Raw genomic sequence first — 18,046 nt, 5'->3', positions numbered from 1 at the left:
TTAATACATGTATAGCCACTATCCTGGTACTCATCATACCATATTTTCAGGGCCATTAATTGTCACTCTTCCCCTCTGGACTGTGAGCTTCATAAGATTGAAAACCATGTCTTTTTTTTTTTTTTCATTGGCACACCCCTGTATCTTGCATAGAGCCTGGCCCATAACAGGCCAGTGTTGGTGAGTAAATGGCTGAAGGAACAAGAACTTGAGTGTTGACCTAGAAATGGCTTTGTGTGTGGAGGCCTCTGGCCAATTGGCCGCATGTGCTGTTCAGGGCCAACCAACACAGCACTCAGAGCTCTAGGCATTACTAGGCCATACCCAGCCACTCAAATGGATCCACACAGAGCTCTGATGGAAGCAAAGGGGCTTCTTTCCCACTCCAAGTCTCTTCAAAAACATCTTTAACATTCTTACGCTATTCCAATGACAATGGAGTCCAGCCAGTTCCATGGATCTCGAAGGAAAGAAAACTCATCCAGAATGAAACCTCTTGCCAATATTTTAATCAAAGCTTCAAAAATATAAATCCCAGTGAAGACACACCTAAAAAGCAAATCATTTACAACAGGAAGAAACATGATAAACAATGTGAAAAGCAAAGAGCCCTTCTATCTTACTGGCCTTGATTTTTTTTTTCCATTTCAATGTGACATTTAACATTCTGGTCTTCAGCAAACCAGAGTTCAAAAATGCAAGCTTTTTAAGCAAGTTCTGGTATTTAGAATTTCAGAGAAACAGGCCTAGAGATAAATTGTGAAGCTGCATTTCAAGTCCTAGCTTTATGTCCATACTCTTGAGAATAGTTTCAGACCCAAGCACTGGAGGTTGTACTTTGTCACCACCATTCTAGAGCTGTCACTCTGATGTACAGAAGGAGACAATGGTGACAAAACAACGAAGAGAGTAAATGACAAGCAAATAGCTGAATTTTTTCATACCAGTGTTCATGGATTGGAAGGTTTAATATTGTTAAGATGTCATACTACCCAGGGTGATCTACAGATTCAGTGCTATCCTTATCAAACTCCCAATGACATTTTTTACAAAAATATAAAAATCCATTCTAAAATTCATATGGAATTTCAAGTGACCCCAAATAGCCAAAACAATCTTGAAAAAAAAACAAATTGTGAGGTCTCACACTTCCTGATATCGAAATTTATTACAAAGCTACAGTAATCAAAATAGGGTAATTTATCATGGAAAGAGATTTAATTGACTCACAGTTCAGTTCAGCATGGCTGGGGAGGCCTCAGAAAAATTACCATTATGTTGGAAGGGGAAGCAAACATATCCTTCTTCATACGGCAGCAGGAAGGAGAAGAATAAGAGTGAAGCAAAGGGGAAAGCCCTTAATGAAACTATCAGATCTCATGAGAATTTACTATTACGAGAATAGCATGGGGGAAACCATCACCATGACTCAATTATCTCCCACCAGGGCCCTCCACCACACATTAGGATTATGGGTACTACAACTCAAGATGAGATTTGGGTGGGGACACAGACAAACCATATCAAGGTGGTACTAGCATAAAGACACATATAGACCAATGGAATAGAATAGAGAGCCCAGAAGTAAACTTTTGCATATATGGCCAAATTATTTTCCACAAGGGTGACAAGACTATGGAATAGTCTTGGCAATGTCCTTGGAAAAAGGACAGTCTTTTCAACAAATGGTAAAGGGAAAACTGAATCTCCACTTACAAAAAATGAAGTTAGAATCTTTACTTATACCATATAAAAAATTAACTCAATATGGATTAAAGTCCTAAATGTAAGACCTGAAAAACATAAAACTCATAGAAGAAAAATTTGAAAGTCATATACCTAACAACGGGTTAAAATCCAGAATATGTAAATAACTCTGACAACAGAAAACCAAACACTGCATGTTCTCACATGCAGTTGAACAGTAAGTGCGAGCTGAACAATAAGAACACATGGGGAGGGGAACAACACACACTGGGGCCTGTTGTGGGTGGGAGGCAAGGGGAGGGAGAGGATTAGGACAAATACCTAATGCATGTGGGGCTTAAAACCTAGATAATGCGTTGATGGAGCAGCAAACCACCATGGCACACATACAGCTATGTAACAAACCTGCATGTTCTGCACATGTATCCCAGAACTTACAGTAAAATAAAATAAAATAAAATAATAAAATAGAACTCCTACAACTCAACAACAAAAAATTAAATGACCTAATTAAAAAATGACCAAAGGATTTGAATAGATATTTCTCCAAAGATGAAATACAAATGGCCAACGAGCATATGAAAAGATGCTCAACATCACTAATCATTAGAAAAATGCAAATCAAAACCACAAAGAGATGACCTCATGCCCATTAGTATGGCTACTATTTTTTTAAAAACCTAAAATAATAAGTGTTGATGAAGGTGTGGAGAAATGGGAACACTTGTGCACTGTTGATGAGATTGTAAAATAGTGCAATCCCTATGGAAAACAGTATGAAGACTCCTCAAAAATTAAAAATAGACCTGCTATATGATCCAGCAAAGCCACTTCTAGGTATATGTATAAAAGAATTGAAAGCAGGTTCTCGAGAACTTATTTGCCTACCCATGTTCATAGCAGCACTGTTCACAATAGCCAAGAGGTGAAAGCAACCCAAATGTCCTTTGCCAGATAAGTAGACAATCTCCTAAAAAAAGAAAATAGCTTATATCTTTTTTATATTCCCACGCTGTCAAAAATACTGGGTCTGCATACACACACACACACATACACACAGACAGACACATATGTTTGGGACTGAAACACGTAATTGAGTCAAACAACCTGTCAGTTCAGAGTAAAATGTGGTATATACATGTGATGGAATATTAATCAGCCTTAAAAAGGAAGAAAATTTTGCCACATTCTACAACATGTATAAACCTTGAAATCATTACGCAAGGTGAAACAATCCAGTCATAAAAAGACAAATACTGTGTGATCCACTTATATGAGGCAGGGGCTGAAGGGAAGATTGAAATGGGGAGTTGGTATTTCATGGATATAGAGTTTCAGTTTTGCAAGATGAAAAGAGTTCTGGAGATGAATAATGATAATGTTGTGCAACACTGTGAATGTACTTAATTCCACTGAACTTAAAATAGTTAAGATGGTATCTTTTATGTTATATGTACTTTGTCACAATTTTAATAAAAACTGGGCCCTTCCTTTTTCTTCCCTGAATCTTCCATCATATTCTATCCTTGCTATGATTTGAATGTTCCCTCCAAAAGTCATGTCGAAATTTAATTGGCATTATTATGGTATTAAGAGGTGGGACCCTTAGGAGATGATTAAGCCATGAAGATACTTCCTTTGTGATGTATTAAAGCCAATATCTCAGGAGTGGGTTCCTGTTAAAAGGTGAGTTCAGGCCTCTTTACCCTTGCCCTCTCATGTGCACATTTTTGCCCTTCTGCCTTCTGCCATGGGATGATGCAGCAAGAAGACCCTCACCAGATGCAGACCCTTTGATCTTGGACTTCCCAGCCTCCAGAACTGTAAGAAATACATCTATATTCTTCACAAATTATCCAGTCTGTGGTATTTTGTTATCACAACATAAAATTGACTAAGACAATTCTCTAATTTATTTCCCTTTTTCTCTGCTGTCTCAAAAAAAAAATCTGGTATCTTTTGTTATAATCCCAAGCTGCAAAAATACTGAGTCTGCAAGCACAAACACATACACACGCTCACTTGGGACAGAAACAAGCAATTCAGTTAAACAACTTATCAGTTCAGAGTAAAAGAAATGGACCTTTTCTGGTAAACTATCCAGTCATAGTAGCCCTGAAAGCTAAAGAACAAAGGCCTTAAGGACTTGAAAAAACTCAAAGCAGCCAAGTCCAGGAGCAGAAATGGTCATGAGGCTGCTACAGGCAAGAGCTCCTCCTTGCTTCAGGCTTTTTCTGAGCTGCTCACTTTTTGTGTGACAAATGAGCATATCAGATTAAATATTGTCTGTCCTAAAATATGTGTGTGTGAATGTAGGGTTGCAGGAGGTTGTTAAAAATGTCCTTATATAAACAGGCATTAAAAGAGTTTAAAAATGCAACATATTTTAATATCAGTTTTAAATTATAAAGTTATAGATGCTTTGACAAAAATCTGCAATTGCAGATTTGTGGGATTTTTCGTCTTCATACAGATCTTAAGCAAATGAGACAGCAGACTGTCGCTGCTATTTCTGCCTGACATTCTAGTCTCCCACCTCTTACTTCCACCATTCTCTCTTTTCCAGCTGAAGCCTGACCATTGATGGGACAGGCAGATCAAAATGACATCTGATGTGGAGTAAAGCCATGCCCACCAGGAGGAAATTACATGCCTCCTTGTATGAAGACATTTTTAACAGCCTTCTCCCACCCCACATTCATGTATCCACTGTTCATCCAAAACTTCCAGGGGAGAGCAACAGCTTTCCCTACCCTTGCCTCCTGCCTCTCTGCTTAAAGAGGGGTTTTCCTCCCTGCCTTATGGGTATTTTAATAGTGAAAATGGCCTCAGAGAAAATTAACTTCCCATAATAGAGAAAGAAGGCTCCTTGCATCTCACCACAAGGGCTAGGCAGAGCAAACCGCTGCTGTGGAAACAATGCACTCTCCTGATCTGTCTCCTCCCTGGGTCCTGCCCTCCTGATCAAAGGCTTCCAGGGAAGCTGCAGTAAGCAACGAGTAGCAACCCCTGCACTCAGTTAGCACCTCATGCAACAGCCAAATCTCCAAAGGGGAGACTACATTCCCCAGGGACACTGCCAGGATGGCACCTATTCCTGGGGCTACCTGTGCCCTCCTCAAGGCACAGCCCCTCCGTTGGCCAGCCTTAACCAGGTTCCAGGTTCCACCCAGCAACAGAGACAGATGGTCCCTACAAAGACACCACCTAGGAGGGAGAAAAATTCTCCAGAGACAAATAGACCAAATCAGACCTTGTAGTCAAAGAAAGGGCAGTTTTCAAAGTCTGACCTCTAACCGGTGTCCCAGAAACCACTAGAGCCAAGTAAAGGAGAATAGATGTGTATACGATTTAGAGAACACTTCCAGGAAAAAGGTAGGGTGGAAGTGACTGGAGACTGCCTTCCCAAATTCCCATTTAAAATCTATGAAAACATTTGAAAATAAAAACATGTTCTAAAGAAGCATGACGAGAGTGGGCATCGCCCAGATTCCAGGAGGAAAGCCTCCCATGGTCATCAGTCCATCTTTCCTTGGAGCATCCAACCTTGTTCACGTAGCCCCTTTCCTGATGATGTTATATTCCCTAATAAGTGCCTGCAAGATCTGGGAGTCCCCAGTCCTACTCCCCACCAGAGGCACAAACAGCTGCTAGCCAGCTTTCACCATCATACCTCTAGCAGGAGTGATTTTTTGCCTGTGTGCCTAAGTCCCTCAAGCCTTAGAAACAGTAAGTCATTGCTCCAGTCATTTTAGAAATATTAGATAAGCCATTCCATTCACAAGAAGCTTCTTACATTTGCCTGAACCTGAGTGGGTCTCTTTGAATTACTAGAGGATCTGAAAGGAAATGTACAGCTGCAAGGGTAACTAATGTGGGAAATGTAGTACAATACTTGCAACTTGCCAAGTCAGATACCACAAATGTTACTATAAACATCCTTAAAGAAGAATCTGCAAGAAACTGAACCAAAGAGGAAGGGAAAATAAGAATACAAAAGACATTTAGAAAATATTAAAAATTGAAATGCCACATATTAAAACCTACAAAACAGAGACAAAGCTGTACCCCTAAGCATTGTCCCTATAAATATTTTTATTATTTACACCAAGAAGGAAAATGCATGAACTAAACATTCAAATTCGTATTTTAGAAAACGTTATGTCCTATTGAATGTATAATGAAGAAAATAAAAGAAGGTAGAAGGAAAAATATTATATATATATATTTTTTGTTTGTTTGTTTGTTTGTTTTGGAGACGGAGTTTCGCTCTTGTTGCCCAGGCTGGAGTTCAATGGCATGATCTCGGCTCTCCGCAACCTCTGCCTCCCAGTTTCAAGCGATTCTCCTGCCTCAGCCTCCTGAGTAGCTGGGATTACAGGCATGTGCTACCACGCCCGGCTAATTTTGTATTCTTAGTAGAGACGGGGTTTCTCCATGTTGGTCAGGCTGGTCTCGAACTCCCAACCTCAGGTTATCTGTCCACCTTGGCCTCCCAAAGCGCTGGGATTACAGGCGGTGAGCCATGGCACCCGGCCAAAAATATTATATTTTTAAATAGAATTTAAGGCCAGGTGCCGTGGCTCACGCCTGTAATCTCAGCACTTTGGGAGGCTGAGGCAGGCGGATCACTTGAGTCCAGGAGTTCAAGACCTGGGCAACATGGCAAAACCCCATCTCTACTAAAAATACAAAAATTAGCCAGGCGTGGTGGTGTGTGTCTGTAATCCCAGTCACTTGGGAGGCTGAGACACAAGAATCGCCTGAATCCAGGAGGCGAAGGTTGTAGTGAGTGGAGATTGCTCCACTGCATTCCAGCCTGGGCAAGAAAGTGAGATTCTGTCTCAAAAATGATAATAAAATAAAAATAGAATTTAATACATAAATAGAATTTAAGATATAGTTTTAGAAAAATGTAGAATTTAAGACAAATAGAATTTAAGACATAGTTTTAGAAAAACTATAGAATAGTTTTTAAAATAGAATTTAAGACATTGTTTTAAAAAAACATAAAAATAGGCAAGCCTCTGGCAAATCTAATTACAGAAAAAAGAAAACATATGAACAAAATGATAAATGAGAAGAAGAATATAGCAAAATATTCAGAGAAATTTTAAAACTGAAAAAGATTACCAATGAAAAATGAAAAAGCTATTAATAAATGGATTCCTTCCCATTTCACTAATTCCTTATATCCGTCTCCAAAAGATTTGCAGATATAAATCACTTTACTGGATAATTCTCTCTTTCTTTCTCTCAGAATACCTCATTTCCATGCTATTAAAAACATTTCAAGGCTGGGCGTGGTGGCTCATGCCTGTAATTCCAGCACTTTGGGAGGCCAAGGCGGGTGGATCATCTGAGGTCGGGAGTTAGAGACCAGCTTGACCAACATGGAGAAACCCCATCTCTACTAAAAATACAAAATTAGCCAGGTGTGGTGGCGCATGCCTGTAATCCCAGCTACTCCGGAGGCTGAGTCAGGAGAATCATTTGAATCCGGGAGGAGGAGGTTGTGGTGAGCCGAGATCGCGCCATTGCTCTCCAGCCTGAGTGACAAGAGTGAAACTCCATCTCAAAAAAAAAAAAAAAAAAAAAATTCAATACATGGGAAAGATGGGGGGGAGCCATACAAGTCATCAAAAGAGTAAACAAATGCTGACAATAAATTTTATCAAAGATAGCACAAAATTTTATATATATATAAAATATTGATACGTATAATACTGATGTACATACATATATATATATAGTTTTATATAACAAGGCAACTAGTTACAAGGTATAATGAAAGAAAAGACCACATTTATAACGGCAACAAAAAACAGTAAAATTCACAAACAAATTTAACAAGAATTGTGGAAGATCTGTATGAAGAAAACTTTAAAGAAATTAGAGGAACACAAAAGAAGATTTTAACAAATGAAAAATATGACATGTTCTCAATGAGTTCCAACCTCATAAAGATGTCAGTTTCCTCTAGGTTAATTTATAAATCCTTTCATCGTGTCAATAAAACTAACCAAGTTGACTATAAAATTTACATGAAAAAATAAACCAACAAGAGCCATAAAAATTCTCAAAAGGAACCTCTAGCACTCCTAGACATTACAACACTAGACAATCTTGATAGTTAAAAAGTGTGGTTCTGGCATATGAAAACGCAGACCAGTGGAAGAGAAAAGAAAGTCCAGAAATAGATCTGAATACCTAAGTAACATTTCACATCAGAGGATAAGAGGTGGACTATTTAACAAATGGTGTTGGGACAAATGGATAGACATCTGGGATGGAACTATGAAGTCAGATCTATTTACGACACCCTACCCTTGAATGAATTCCAAATTATTCAAGGATTTAAATTTTTTAAAAAGGAAACTATAAAAGCACTGTAAGAAAATATGAGAGAGTCCTTTTATAATTCAAGGCTAGAGAAAGTGTTTCTAACTATAAATCAAAATCCACGGGCATTGAGGAAAGTTTGTTAAATTTAATACAGGAAAAGAAAAAAATAATAAGCAAAATTAAGAGACCATTGACGCCTGCTTCAATTGTGATGAAGACATGAAGTAGTTGGGCAAACCCTCCCACAGATTATGAGTATTAAACTGGAAAAAATATTTATAAGGACAATTATTTGAAGGCCCTGGAAGGTGAACAAAAGGAGGCAGAAACTGGGGTAGAGTTTCCTCTTAAAAGAAGTTACCTGCAATGCATAAGAATTATGAAAATGTTTAACTGTTTTTGTCTGAGAGTGTTTTCCAACTTCCCCACTCCCACCCCAAGACTGGCAAATGGCTGCGGTCCTGAAGATTTAAGGTGGCTGAGGGTGGGGTTCAGAGCTGGCAGAACAGCTGGAAATTTAGGGAGGAAATCCTGGAAGCACGCAAGAGAGAGCTAAGCAACAGGAGGCATAAAACAGGGAAATGACATACTTAAAGTGCTAGATAAACAAATTGTCAAGCACTGATTCTATATACAATGAAACTCTACTTCAAAAATGAGTATGAAATAAAGACATTTTCATATCAATATACACTGAGAATGTGTTGCCAACAGAACTGAACCACAAGATATATTAAAGGAAGTTGTTCAGGCTTAAAAGAAATACTACCAAAAAATAACTTGGATCTACAGGAAAAAAATGTCTTTAAAAGGTATGTGCCCATTAAAAGCAAAAATGATAAACTGTATTGTTGGGTTTATTGTGTACATTAGCATAACTATATGACAAAAAACAAACGGGACTAAACTGTGGCATGGTTCCTGTTTTACTTGAAGGAATTCAACGTTAACTCTATTGTGCCAATTTAACAATGCATTGTTTAATATCTGAAGAAACCACTAAAAATTGCAAATAAGTAAAGCTAAAAGGCCAGTACAGGATTAAAATGAAATACTAAATATACGTGATTAACACAAAAGGAAGCAGGAATGGAGAAATAATGGAGTAGCAAAGGAACAACAACAATGACAAAAAAAAAAAAACAGATGAGATTAATAGAAAACCAATAGAAAAATAGCAGAGCAAAATCCAATTATATAACTATATTAAGTGTAAATGAACTTTAGTCCATCAAAAGTCAGAGACTGGATTGATAGACTGCATAAAAAGCAAAAACCAACTATATGTTGTTTATAAGATGTATGCTACAAATACTAAGACACAAAAGGGTTGAGAGTAAAAGAATGGAAAAAGATATACCATGCAAACAAAGAGAATAAGAAAGCTGGAGTAGCTATATTAATATTAGATGAAACAAATATTTAAATGAGTATTAGTAGAGTCAAAGAAGACATTCCATAATAATAAAAGAATGAATACATCAGGAGGATAATAATAATCATCATAAATATGTATGTACCTGATAATAGTGCTTCAAAATACACCAAGCCAAATTTGACAAAAAGAGAGAAAGAACAGACGAATCCACAATCATAGATAGAGATTTCAAGCCTCTCTTTCAGTAATTCACAAAAATGCTAGGCAAAAATCAGTAAAGGTACAAAAGATCTAAATGACACTATCAACCACCTTAACTTAACTGACCTTTTAAGGAGTATTTAAGAATGTGGCAGAATCCACATTCTTTCCAAGTACATGTGAAACATTTCCCAAGACAGACTATAAAAGATGTTTCTCTTTATTTCAAAAGACTGAAGTTTTACAGAGTATATTCTCTGATCATAACTGAACTGAAATTAGATAATAATCAGACAACCAGAAAACAACTAGAAAAGTATAAAATATTTGGAAATATTAAAAAACACACTTCTAAATGACACATAGGACAAAGAAGAAATCATGAGAAAATGTAGGGAATATTTTGAACCAAAAGGTAATAAAAACACAGTGTATTGACATCTGTGGAATGCAGCTAAAGCAGTTCTTGGACAGAAATGTATAGCTTTATACAATTGTATAAGAAGAAAAATCTAAAACCAACTGTTTAAGCTTCCAACTTAAGAAGCTAGAAATAGAAGAGCAAATTAAAATCAAAGCAAATTGAATGAAAAAATTAATAAAGGCTTTGAAACTTTCATATATTGCTGATATGAATGTAAAATTATGCTGTCAATTTGAAAAAGGTTTAGCAGTTTATTAGAAAGTTACATATACACTTTACGCAGGGCCCAGCAATTACACCTAGGTATTTATCCCAGAGAAATGCAAAAATATCCACAAAAGATTTTTATATGGAAATGTTCGCAGCAACTTTATTCATAATAGCCCTAAACTGGAAACAACACAAATGTGCATCAATAGATAAATGGGAAAACAAAATGTGGTATATCCATTCAATGGACTCCAACTTAGCAACAAAAAGAAAAAAAAAATGTAGAAATATACACAACAACATGGATGCATCTCAAAGCATTATGCTAAATGAAAGAAACCAGATACAAAAATATAGTATCATACATTGCATATGAAATGTATACGAAATTCTTAAAAAAGGCAAAACAAGTCTAGAATGACAGAAATGAGATCGATGTTTGCCTAGGGTTGGGAGTGGGAGTCGGGGATTAACTGCAAAGAGGCATGAGATGTTTTGGGGGGTAATTGAAATGGTCTATATATTGATTGCAGTGGTTTATATTGCATAATTAAATAGGAGTTAGAAAAAATGGTCTCATTTATTCAATTTGCATTCTATTTGCTTTCAATATGTTCCTGAAAGATTAAAGCAGTAATTATGTTAAACTAGAAAAGCTGGAACTTTTGATAAGAAAATATTTATATAAATACAGGACTTTTAAGTTAAAACATTAATTCATATGTCTGAAAAGCCAACACAAATGATAAAAAATGAATATTTTAGTTATACAGAGAACTCAAACTGATTAGAAAAGAAATAAAAATGATACAGAAGCAAAGATGGAAACACACAATTCAGAAACGAAAACATTAAAAGAGTCTAAATCAAATATTTCATGCTGTCATTCATACATGGGAACTGAAAAAGTGGATCACATGGAGGTAGAGAATGGAATGGTGGTTACCAGAGATGGGGAAAGATTGGGTGAGAGGTGAGGAATGGAGAGAAGTTGATTAATGAGTACAAAAAACAGATAGAAGGAATGAATTCTAGTGTTCAATAGCACAGTAGGGTGACTATTTAGTTAACAATAATTTATTGCATATTTCAAAATAGCTAGAAGAGAAGATTTGAAATGTTTCCAACACAAGGAAATAATAAATGTCCAATTGGGATTGATATCCCAATTACCTTTAAGTGATCATTACACAGTGTATGCACGTATCAAAATATCACATGTACCCTGTAAATGTGTGCGATTATTATGTGTCAATTCAAATTGTTTTAAGTCTAACCCATCTGGAAATTAAAGAAATGCTAATATTTTGAACTCCATAAATTAGAGAAGAAAAAATTTAATGCTAGCAAGAATGTGATATAATTGGTTATTAGAATACACTGCTGATGGCAGAGCAAATTGATACAAACTTTTTGGAAAATATTTTGTCTATATATATCATTAAAAGCATTAAAATGTACCTTTTTATCTAGAAAATCCATTTTTTTTTTTTTTTGAGACGGAGTTCTCACTCTGTCACCCAGGCTGGAATGCAGTGGCTCACTGGGCTCACTGCAAGCTCCTCCTCCCAGGTTCATGCCGTTCTCCTGCCGCAGCCTCCCGAGTAGCTGGGACTACAGGCGCCCGCCACCACGCCTGGCTAATTTTTTGTATTTTTAGTAGAGATGGGGTTTCACCATGTTAGCCAGAATGGTCTTGATCTCCTGACCTCATGATCCACCTGCCTCGGCCTCCCAAAGTGCTGGGATTACAGGCATGAACCACCACCCCCAGCCTAGAAAATCCATTTCTAAGAGTGTATCTCAAGAAAATAATAATTTAAGAACAGGGCTGCGTGCAGTGGCTCACGCTTGTAATCCCAACACTTTGGGAGGCCAAGGTGGGCAGATCACCTGAGGTCAAGAGTTCAAGACCAGCCTGGCCAACATGGTGAAACCCCGTCTCTACTAAAAATACAAAAAAATTAGCTGAGCACGGTGGCAGGCACCTGTAATCCCAGCTACTTGACAGGCTGAGGGAAGAGAATCGCTTGAACCTGGGAGGCAGAGGTTGCAGTGAGCTGAGATAGCACCATTGCACTCCAGCCTGGGCAACAAGAGCAAAACCCTGTCTCAAAAAATAAAAAAAATTTAAAAATGAATAGCTTTATTTTTGGCATAGTGAACTGGTATAACAATTTTTTACAGACAAAAACAAAGAATAAGTAAATACATAAATATAGCTTTATGCAAAAAGATTTTTATGACAATGTTATAATCTACTAAAATGCTAAAGTGGTTAAGTACATTATGGTTTATTCACCTGATAAAATATTATATAACCATCAAAATGGATACCTATAAAACTTATGTAAACACAAAGAAAACCACTTAAAATGTGAACATAACATATGTGTGCTTTTCATTACAAATTGTAAAAAAATAAAGGTCAAAAATAAAACTGATTCTGCCAACATATGTGTTAGAATTGTTAGTGACTTTTTCTTTCTCTCCAGTGTAATCATTAACTGTCTTAGGTATATTTGTTTAAAAACTCAGGACAGGTGAGTGAAGGAAAAATACTTACTCTGCAATGTCAGTATTGTTGCTGTTGCTGTTTTTAGCAGGCCCTGTAGCCATGAACACACAGTTGATGATAACGGTGCTGATAATGAACATGCTGAACAATGTGGCCAGCATCCATTAAGGCAGATACGTTGCAGGATGGCATGCATCATTAGCTACCGGGTAAGATTGGGGGTGCCCCTGATGGTCCCCTTTTCTGCAGGTGCATCTAACTTCTGATTGAGTGTTGGCTGAGAACAACTCACAACTGTCCCCTCCTGTGGAGAATTGTCCCCTGCTGAATGGCAGCCTCCTCACTTGGAGAGCTACACACCCCCTTCTACATGTCTGACTGACTTAGGCCCTTGCTTCAAAGTGGGACAATTCTGTGGTGGAATTCATGCTCCAGAGTTCCTCGTGGGATCAGGATGAAGCTGACTCAGCTGAGGCCATATCCTTGCTTGGCTCTTTGTTTTCTCCCCTTCTGCTTCCCTTTCTCCTTCTCCAGAAAGCACTCCTCTGTTAAATCACTTAAATAAGAATGCCCATATCAGGCTCTGCTTCTAGGGAACCAAACCCAAGTAGTTATTCATTGCCATTCTCCTCAATATTTTAGTAAATCTACCAACCCATATCTTTTTCTCATTTCCCTGTCTAAAACTTCCTAGTGTCTCCCCCAACCCTTGCATACATCAGAAATGCTTAATAATTCCTACCTGCCTTTATGCTTTAAGACTGACATTGCAAACCCTAAGTTTTAAGAGCCTGAAAAGGCATATAAATGGATAAAACGGGGTGGTGTTCAGCCACAAGAGGGGTGCAGAGGTGGTGAGACAGAGCTTACATGCCCCCTCCAAAGAGGCAGCAATTCCTTACTCTACCAATTTTTGTTGGGTATTAACAGAAATGGGAACCTACCCTTGCCAGTTTCCATCTTTCAAGAAAAGCTGGAAATCTGGAGTATTCACATTAGAAAGTGTTTTTCAAAGTTTTAAGTACTGTGTAGGTCCAACACAACACATTATCAACTCAATATAGTGCACAGGTTGCCAGTTTACAACTCTTTAGGTGTCAGCTTAGATGCACCTTCCTCTAAGAAGCCATCCTTGATGCCTCTAAAGCACAGCAGTGCCTCTCCCTGCTACCACTTTCACACGACCAATCTCACTAAAGAAATTGCCTGCCTTTTAGTCTATGCCCTTCTGAGGCCATAGGACCCCAGAGAAGATGACATCTTGCTCACATCCAGCACAGTCCCTGCCTGCAGCAGTAGGCACTCAGCCAGTAATTGTAGAAAGAATTAGCTATTTGCTTCCATTCAATAACATGAACACCGTGGGGCACGTGCACTTTTCAAATGATCTGGACTTAGTAAAAGGTGCAATGAAAGGATATGAATGGACTGAGACTCTAATGGCTAAACTTCTGATTGAATTGAAAGGCCCAAAAATGAACAAGGCACGCTTGGCACTGAAGCGGTAGATTGTCCTCTTTTTGTTTAACACCATAAATGTCTGCAAAACAAAACAAAACAATACAAGAAAACACACACATACACAACAAGAATTAAATGCAGTGACAAAACAATATTTATCATGAATCCATTTAGAGAAAATTATAACATAACTGTTGGGCTGTGGAATATTTACCCAATGGGATACTCTAGAGGAATCAGAGATGGAAAACACGGGACCTGAAAATACCAAAATTAGGAGTATAGAGGAATAACTGGGGAAAACAAAACCCTTAATATTGTACTCCATGGTATGTATCAACGGGGAAAGGGACTAGGAGAGAACTTGAAGAGACAGAAATTGAGCTTGGACATTTAGATTCAGCAGATTATTTTAAATTATTTTGATTATTAACAAAAACTTTGTAATGAATCTTAGAATAAGTGACCTAAAGGGTCCATGTTTGCTATGCCACAGGTCTGAGAAGCACTGTGTGAAATAACCAGTCAATTCTAACCTTGAAGATCTTTAAGAAAAAAGTCACCAAGTTTCCTGGATTTGCTCTTTCTTTACCTCTATGGACATAGGGGCATATCTCCCCATGGTTCTTAACCAGCAGGGGAGGTGGACATTGCCCCTACAGAGGCATTTGGAAATGTGTGTGGGTATTTTTGGTTGTGTGCTGTAATGACTATGGGCTCTACTGGCCTTTACTGGGAAGACCCAGAGATGCCAAACAGGACAAACTTGCCAATGGTACATTATGCCCCCCCACAAAGTGCCCAATGGAGTCCCATTAAAGAACACTGAACCTCTGCCCATTTTCTCCTAGCATGACTCCCTGGGCACTGGGAATGAAGCAGCCACTGGACAACAACCTGTCACTAACATGCTTCTAACATCCACCTCCAGACCTCCCTCTTTCCATGTAACTGTAATCTAGCTATCCCCATATCTGTGCCCATGGCTGTCAGTTACAAAAGCCTTCAGAAAGTAAGCGTCATTCCTTTCTCCCCAACTCATGGCTCCTTTCAGATTTGCAAAAAATACTACTTGGCCATGTAATACAGCATGTTCTCAGGCAGGAGAGACAGACCTCGGCAACCAGGCCCAACGTCAGCACTGTGAGTGCTACCTTGGCTCAGGTGCCAGAACGTCAGCCACTGCCAACCATCAACCTTCCTTTAATGAGCTGCTGGGATTGACTGGTCTGATGGTTATCTGGCTGCAGGGAAAACTGTGCTAGGATATTTTTCTTTGCCCCCATAATAATGAAATGAGCCACGGGGTTTTTTAAAAATATGAGCCAGGAGCCCAAGACCTGCTTTGGAAATTCTGTGCCTTTCCTTTGAACAGACAGACAATTTTAAGGTAGAAACAAACCTCTCTTTGAGGTGAGTCACCCCACATTAATAAGTGGTACAATATGGCTCTCCTTCTGTGCCCTTTGATTTTGATATTTTATTGATGCCTCTTCTTACTGCTTTAAATATTTTAACTAATGGTGTATTTAGCTCTACGTGCCAGGGTTTTAAGGATTAAAATGATAGGTACTAGCTCCCCCTGCCTGCTTGCTGACACTTCTCTACTTCTTTCCCCTGTTGCTCTTCAAAATGGGGCTTCCAAAAAGAAGTAGCCTGTGATGATATAAAGCACCCTTGGGTTTGCATCCTAGCTCCACCACTCACTGGCTGCTTGACCTGGCTTAAGCCACTTTCCCAGCTAGGCTCTGGTTTCCTCATCTGTAAGGTGGAGTGCTAATCATGATCACACATATCTCACATGACTGTTGAGGGCACTGGGTCATGTGAGATCATGGGTGTGCAGAGCTCTAAACAGATATCATGTCTTCTTATTTAAAGGGAGGACCCAGGCTGAGAAGTGGTGGTCCTAGAATTACCACCCAGGCTGGAATAATCCTGTTCTCCCAGGACTGTCAGCTGCACACCAAACTGCTGCCTGACTCATGGGTCTCCTCTCCAGCATTGAGGCAGAAGGAGACCTCTACAGTTAACTCACCTCCAAAAACTATACCTCCAAGAAGGCCCTGGAATCCTGGGGCATCAGAAAAAGGAGAAACATTGGAGTGTTTTTGCTCCTTCACTTCTTTCACCCTTGCTTGTCCTTCCTACTTATACTCTACTTTCCTCTGTATATGTGGTCCTCATTTGGCCTGACAACCCTAAGTCTGTCCCAATTGAAGGACATGCAAATCAGGCAATCTTTCTTTGAAAGGTCAGTTTCTTATGGATGCCAGCCAAAGATGCTCTCAGCATCCCATATTTTCTAGGGCTTCCCCAAACCTGCCAGCCTGCTAGGCCTCTAACCTCAGTATGGCAAGGTGGGGTTTCCAACCTCTGCTGGATCGCACTGCGAGGTGATGATGGCAAAATCTTCTGAGCCTTTCCTGAAAGGACCAAGTGCACTCACAGCCTCGGGCTCTAGAGCAGTCATGTGGGAGCTCAAAGTTTACATTTCCTCACTTGGGAGCTCCTTCAAGAAACCTTTACTAGAATTTCCCTGCAAGAACTGCATCCAGGCAGATAAAATAGCAAGGCTTTCACATATTTGCATTGAGTTTACATAGAATCTGCATGTGCCCCTTGGTTACCATTTTCTTAGGTTTCATTTATCGAGCTCCTACTATGCATCAAGTGTTGTTTGAACCCTATTAGTCTCATTTAATAGCCTAGAAAGCCTATTATCGAAGAGTTTTTAAGGTAAAATCTTGTTGCTATAATGAGCATTTCTGGACCATGATATTAATCCTTTGTATCAGTATAATGCATCAAAGTGATAAAGTGCTTTCCCAGCATGTCTATGCTCTAAGGTAGGAACATCAGGCATTATTTCTACTATACAGATTTTAAAAGTGAAGATTAGTAAAGTGACTTGCCCAGAGTCATAAAGCCAATCACTTGAAATGGCCTGTATCTAACTTCTGGGACTACTAATCCAGTCCTCTTTCCGGACTTCATTTTGTGTTTTCTCTGTTTTCCTTTTATCCTTTTGCAGTCCCTCATCCTCATCCTCTCCTCTAATACATGCATTGCAGAGAAAAAATGAGGACTGAAAGGAGTTTTCAGGACTATCAAGGCAATGCCAGGGGATGACAGCAAAGAAGAGGCACAGCCTGCCTGCTATAAACCCCAAGATTGGTGTTTGGAGAACCTGTAACACCAGTTCTAACTGCATGGTTAGAACACTCCCACCTCCTCATGAAGTACCTTATGATTTCGGTAGAATGGGTCCAAGTCTTCCAGAGGCTTTCCTATGAGCTCACGAGGAATGTCGCCATAGAGCTTGGGCAACTTCCTGGAGGCCTTTAGGTCAAGCTGAGGCCGAGGCTGGGGTACTTCCCCTGTCTGGTCTTTAGACTTCTTTTTCTCCTTTTGGATAGCAATCCGCTTCTCAATTGCAGCCAGAGAGTCAGAAGTAAAGGGGCGGAAATTCCGCTCATCTGGAAAGATGACTGGGTAGCATCTGTCATCCATCTTCACCCTCAGGACAGAGACAAGCCACAGATCCTCAGAAAGGCCTCAGGAGGCAGGAATAAAACAGCCTGCCCTAGGATTCCAGTCTTAAAGGATGGTGTCATAAGGATCTACAAGAGCTGAGCTGAGGTCAGGGGGCTTGGGAGCTGATTGGCTGTGAAGATCAGAAGAGATGACCACCACTGTGGGTATAGCAGGAACTTTCGGCATAGACAAAACCAAAGCAGGGCATCATTCCTGGAGGACCTGGCAAGAGGCGGGAAGTTGAGTTCAAGAACAAGTGAGCAGA

The 18,046-nt window shown here is 39.1% G+C and overlaps 1 protein-coding gene across 3 annotated transcripts in view; it reads right to left on the bottom strand.

Annotated features, from left to right (window-relative positions):
- The window catches only part of SCN11A (sodium voltage-gated channel alpha subunit 11), a 199,478-nt gene that overhangs the window by 79,971 nt on the left and 101,461 nt on the right, over positions 1-18,046 (bottom strand). For 2 of the 3 annotated variants that reach the window (XM_054483478.2, XM_054483479.2), the window contains 4 exons: positions 17,491-17,764; positions 14,205-14,323; positions 12,832-12,933; positions 421-549 (listed from right to left, as the gene is read on the bottom strand). In XM_054483478.2, the coding sequence (XP_054339453.1) occupies positions 421-549; positions 12,832-12,933; positions 14,205-14,323; positions 17,491-17,757 (617 nt within the window). In that variant the 5' untranslated portion in view covers positions 17,758-17,764. Of the gene's footprint in view, positions 1-420; positions 550-12,831; positions 12,934-14,204; positions 14,324-17,490; positions 17,957-18,046 lie in introns of those variants that run through there. The other variant, XM_054483480.1, reaches the window with a different exon arrangement.

Source organism: Pongo pygmaeus, chromosome 2, assembly GCF_028885625.2.
Source record: "Pongo pygmaeus isolate AG05252 chromosome 2, NHGRI_mPonPyg2-v2.0_pri, whole genome shotgun sequence".
Taxonomy (NCBI): Eukaryota; Metazoa; Chordata; class Mammalia; order Primates; family Hominidae; genus Pongo; species Pongo pygmaeus.
The sequence above is the reverse complement of the archived record's forward strand: the minus strand, read 5'-3'. Positions and strand labels throughout refer to the sequence as shown.